Genomic DNA, 6,000 nt, shown 5'->3' with positions numbered 1-6,000 from the left:
GATTATGGAGTGAAGAAACAAGTCAATTTAAGACTGTTGACTTGCTGTTAGTGTATTTTCATTTTTTAGACACATGGTGAAAAAGAGAATTCTGAAACAAAGATGTATATTACACCACTAGCAATAGGAATACAAATAAACACATTTCAGATTTTTTATTACTCACAAACAGGACAAAACCAATGACAATTTTGCATTGATACAAAAATAAAATAAGCTTTGCAATAAATCCTCTAAAAGAGGAAAACAAGCCTTTAAACATTTTCTCAGTGCTAGAGATGTTGACAAATACAAAACGTTTTATCCCGTTTAAAATAAATATTTTTCTTTTTATTTAATCAAAATCCTAAAAAGTCAATAATTTTTTTCTTCTTTCCAGGAATACACAGTTGATGTCTTCTTCCGTCAGAGTTGGAGAGATGAGCGTCTTAAGTTTCAAGGTCCCATGCAGGTTCTAGCACTGAATAACCTCCTGGCCAGCAAAATCTGGACACCTGATACATTTTTCCACAATGGAAAGAAATCTGTCGCCCATAACATGACCACTCCTAATAAACTCCTGAGACTGGTAGACAATGGAACCCTGCTGTACACCATGAGGTAAGACCTAAAGGCATCACTTCAACTTTCTGATGTCTCATTTTTCAGCTGTAGTACTGTATATTCTGGGCCCTCAGTAATAATAAACCACTGAATTTATTTTTAATGACAATAAGGAAACATATCCTGTATAAAAAATATTGCTGCTAAAGTCTAAATATACAAAGTTATGGCTGGTAGGAGAGCTGGTAGTTAATGCCATGAAAGTGAATATGATTCTTTTATTGAAGAAGTTAAGTACATAACAGACTTAAGGTGATTTGGAAGATCGCTGCAAGTTTGATGAATAATCTAAGGAATAAGTTCTTTCAACTTGCCCAGATGTTAGGATTTATCTGCCTTTTTGGCCTCATCCAGGCCTTGTTCTGTCTTGCAAAGGTTGTTATTCTCAACAGAACCATCAGTCTAACATCCTTGCTTGAGCAATCAAACCAGGGCTTGGAGAGTCTATTCAGAGAATGTTTCTTAGCACAGCTTCCTGACTCTCATACGGTCAGAGCCACCATAGCTAACTTTAGTCGGTTAGTGTAGATTTATTTATGTGAAAAGTACTATTATATTGCACATTCAAATGGCAGAGAAGGAGAGATTAAGAGGCTTTTTAATCATCCTCAAAGCCAACATTTCCATTGCTCCTGCCATTTGAGACCTACTACATCTCCATTAAAACCAATGATTTAGTTAATCCTCAATCAACAAACAGCATGGAGCTGATCAATAACTCCAGTGTCATTACTACAAGTAAACCTCCTAATAATTTAAAGCCGTTGTGTCATAATGGACATATCACACTATATTTCCTTTTTTCTAACCGACGGATTCCATTTGGCTTTCAGCTCCTAGCCTGTGCCCCTATTCTAGCCAGAACCTTTTCCTACTTTTTCTTTTCACTGCTCACCTCCTCAACCCTTGTGTTTGCTGATCTGTACCCGTGGCTTTTGAGAGCTGCTTTCTAAACCCTTTGGTTCCTTTTCATGGGTCTTGCAATTTGGGCTTCATACTTTTCATACTTGAGACTCCCTCCTATGGGCTATATTCAGCAGCGTTTCTTTTTGCCAGGAATGCAGTTAGCTTCTCCCAGGATTGGTGGTTTCCCCCATTACTGGCAAGTCTGGTCTGATTAATTCTCATAATCACCTTTCACTTTCACTCTCTGGTCTCTTGTGTATCCAGCCATAGCACCACAATATATTGTTATTCCTTTTGATGTGGCTCATTCTATCCACACTGATCCAGGCAGGTCAATGCTAAAAGACCCAACACATACTGAGAGGTTACATTTTTACATCTACAGATGCAGCCATTCAAAGTGCGCGTCACAGACACGTACCGCAGGTGGCGTCGCTCAGTGTGACGCAAGATGACGCGTGGCACCGCAGTACGTGATTGGTTGACCAACAGGGGCACTCGTGGTCCGTTGGTCTGTCGTAGAAAGACTTACAGTAAACGTCTTTGCTGTGCCCGTTGTAGATATTGAATTTTACCACTGAAGGGAAATCTTAGTAGCTGAGCATAAAAAGAATAGGAGCATACTGTAACGCGTGTGAAGGCCATAAACGATATTAATTTTGGAACATAAACATACAGTATATAGCTGGTCTTGGTACTTTAAAGAAAAAAATACACACCAGTATTCCATTTCTCCCTAAACATTTTAAGCTTTGAAGTCTTTAACTAACGTGATACCGGAGTCAACAAGCATACTTTTAGAATTTGATTAAAAGGGAATATAATATGGAATCGCGTATCTAAAGAATTTAATAATGGTATTCGTGTGCTGCGACAGGGCTGTGTAGGGCTGTTTCGCCTGCTTGTTCATACGAGCTGTCTCGTAGCCGACTGGTCTAGGTGCGTGACTACCAACTGGCAGGTTGTGTGTTTGAATCCAGCTGGTGCTGGACTTTTCTTTTAACAAACATTTCTTCGAAAAAATAGAATAGCGATATTATGGACAATCAATTGACTTTTATATTTCAAAATATCGCAACATGATCGATATTTGCGATATTTTGAACATATCTTCCCTTCTGACAGCGGTTCCTACTTCTATTGTGTGTGTGTGTGTGCAACAGAGTAAATTTTTATAGAGAAATGGAGGCTGGACAGTATGCGTTACAATATAAACATTTATATTGATTTAAATCGTGTTCTGATTTAAATCGCAAACGCGTGTTTAATTATGTGTTTTTTAATCATAATCAGGCTAATGCATTTCTACATTTTCTGTATGAACCAGCTTAGAGGTTCATACAGAAAGACAGCTTGTGTTTAAATTGAGTGTAAGGTAATTTATGCTTCTAAAGCATGGTCAGCATTTATTATTGTACTGTGCTGTAAACTTTTTCTGTGCCTAGTCACATTATTTTATAGCGTTTTTATTGCGTTATTAAATCCGGTGGCGCTGTGTGTTACAGTAGTTTCCTGACTCCCATGTCACATGGTCTGTGATTGAATCCCATAGAACTATGACTTTATTTTTTAACAAACATTTCTTTGAAAAAATGAAACGTTTCCCTTGGTCAGAGATTAAATAAAACCTCACTCGCACCAAACAAATTTATATTTCTAAATATCACAAAATACGTTCATTGTCTTCCAATCGAGTCGAGTTGACATTGGAAGCCTGCCACACCCGGACTGTTAAACCAACGCATTAGCACGTCAAAGCCCATCGAGGGTATTGAGCCAGTATTGGCTTTAGTATTCCCCCCCTCTCCCCTCAATTCAATTCAATTCAAGGTGTTTTATTTGCATGACAGATGGGTACAAGCAGTGTTGGGTATGTATATTGTAACGCTTACGGCAGACAGGCACTGTGTAAGAGCTGGCGCACCAGAGCAGCGCACCGAGGGAGCGTCTGCATTTCTAACTTAGCTTTTAAAATTAGTCAAGCAATATGAAGCATCTCCTTTTACTTAGTGCCTGAGCATAAAAAGAATAGGAGCATACTGCAACGCGTGTGAAGGCCATAAACGATATTAATTTTGGAACATAAACATACAGTATATGGCTGGTCTTGGTACTTTAAAGAAAAAAATACACACCAGTATTCCATTTCCATTTTCCCTAAACATTTTAAGCATCGAAGTCTTTAACTAACACGATACCAGAATACACCCTGGACATAGCGCCAGTCCATCACAGGACAGACAGACACAAACACACACACACCAGGGCCAGTTTTCCCATAAACCAATTAACTTACCAGTATGTTTTGGAGTGCGAGAGGGAGTCATATCACACATATGGAGAAAAACCATGTAACCCAGAGAGAACATGTAAACCCCACACACACAGGATGGCAGGAATTGAACCTAGGACCCCAGTGCTGCAAGATAGCAATGCTAACCACTTTGCCACCATTATAAATGGATGGATATCTTAGTTATCTTTCTAGTTCACAGGTTTGCATGCATAATTTAATTTTGAAAGCCACTGAGACATCAGGTACTACTGTTGTATTTATGAAAAAGAAACAAAACAAAACACATACTAACAACTGTGCCATCCTACTCCTTAGCTAATACATTTTATTATTCATAAACAGTTAACATTGTTAGCAAAATATTTTGAATTATATTTAACCCTATTTTTTCTTTAGTTTTGTATTTAACTTATTATATGATAGTCAGACTTAATGTATATTTGAACAATGAAAATATATTTTTACAAGATTTTACATTAAGCACTTAAAATTAATATGGTTAATAATAGTAAACTGTAACATGCTGTAACAAGATCGGTTAAACTGCGAAGAAAATGCTTTCAGAGAAAATGTTTCAGGTGTGAAGAACATAGATCTCCAATGCAATTTCAACCAAACCTGTTCCCACACACCCTGCCCACACTACCATTAGAATATACACAAAGCACTCAAATCTTTCGAGCTAATGATCAGATGACCCGAGAGAGAGCGAGAGAAACACCAAGGGGTGCGGAACCAGGGAACTATTTACATGGAAAACGGGCGATCTCCCCAGACTGTCCGCCCGTTTCACTGTTACCTGGATACCTCTTTATTTAGAACTCACAAACACTGATTTTTAGTTTAGAAGGATTCAAGTAGGGTTTTAGATGAAAGGCAGCGACCTTAATCAAGCCCAAATCACAATTGAACCCATTCAGAGCCTACATTACATTTTAGCGTTTCATTCTGAGCAGAAGACCCTCACACCTGAAGAAGGGGGAGGTGTTTTTCGCTGGAAATCTCGCCTGCTTCTACTTTACAACCGGAGTGCTGGCTGTGACGAATTAAACCGGTATTACAGGTTTCAATCACAGACCATGTGACATGGGAGTCAGGAAACTAACAGCACAGTCCCAGCACGAAACGAAACTAAAACGCATACCGTTTCGCGCTTCTTATTAGTTGCTCAAAGTAATTTGACCGTAATTTGACCGTATGAAATGCATAATATAAACCTAGAAACATATACGTGAGCAGTACTTAAGCACTGTAGTATCGGTGTTAAGACATACCTCTCAAATACTGTAAATCAAGTTAAAAATATCTCAAGACAGATTCTGGTCATAATGAAACCATGTTTCGTGTATGTTTTCTTTAAAGTACCGAGACCAGCCATATACTGTATGTTTATGTTCCAAAATTAATATCGTTTATGGCCTTCACACGCGTTGCAGTATGCTCCTATTCTTTTTATGCTCAGCTACTAAGATTTCCCTTCAGTGGTAAAATTAGATATTGTAACGCTTACGGCCAACAGGTACTGTGTAAGAGCCGGCGTACCAGAGCAGGTGACGTCACCGCCCTTCCCTGTGATAGCAGGACTACAGCTACTGGGCTGTAGGGAGATCTCTCTTTAGCTCACGGGGCTAGGTCGCTGCAGAGAGACGCGGAAGTCCCGGGTTCGAGCCTCAGTCGGGATGGGGCCGACCAGATGCGGCAAGGGCGCCCGCCTGAGCCCCCGTTGCGTTACATTGGTGTCAGAAGCGGGGTGGGATAGCCCTTCGCCGGGGACGGCGATTTAAGCGGGGGAGAGTGTAACGCTTACGGCCGACAGGTACTGTGTAAGAGCCGGCGTACCAGAGCAGGTGACGTCACCGCCCTTCCCTGTGATAGCAGGACTACAGCTACTGGGCTGTAGGGAGATCTCTCTTTAGCTCACGGGGCTAGGTCGCTGCAGAGAGACGCGGAAGTCCCGGGTTCGAGCCCCGGACGGTGTGGGGCCGACCTGATGCGGCAAAGGGCGCCCGCCGGAGCCCCCGTTGCGTTACATTGGTGTCAGAAGCGGGGTGGGATAGCCCTTCGCCGGGGACGGCGATTTAAGCGGGGGAGAGTGTAACGCTTACGGCCGACAGGTACTGTGTAAGAGCCGGCGTACCAGAGCAGGTGACGTCACCGCCCTTCCCTGTGATAGCAGGACTACAGCTACTGGGCTG

At 41.0% G+C, this 6,000-nt stretch overlaps 1 protein-coding gene across 1 annotated transcript in view; it reads left to right on the top strand.

The window, feature by feature from the left end:
* Nucleotides 1-385: 385 nt before the first annotated feature.
* The window catches only part of gabra3 (gamma-aminobutyric acid type A receptor subunit alpha3), a 67,448-nt gene continuing 61,833 nt past the window's right edge, over nt 386-6,000 (top strand). Inside the window, exon 1 of the mRNA XM_088925088.1 lies at nt 386-600. Within this exon, the coding sequence (XP_088781214.1) occupies nt 446-600 (155 nt within the window). The 5' untranslated portion in view covers nt 386-445. The remainder of the gene's footprint in view (nt 601-6,000) is intronic.

Source organism: Atractosteus spatula, chromosome 9 (genome assembly GCF_055471065.1).
Source record: "Atractosteus spatula isolate fAtrSpa1 chromosome 9, fAtrSpa1.hap1, whole genome shotgun sequence".
In the NCBI taxonomy this organism is placed as follows: domain Eukaryota; kingdom Metazoa; phylum Chordata; class Actinopteri; order Semionotiformes; family Lepisosteidae; genus Atractosteus; species Atractosteus spatula.
The sequence above is the reverse complement of the archived record's forward strand: the minus strand, read 5'-3'. Positions and strand labels throughout refer to the sequence as shown.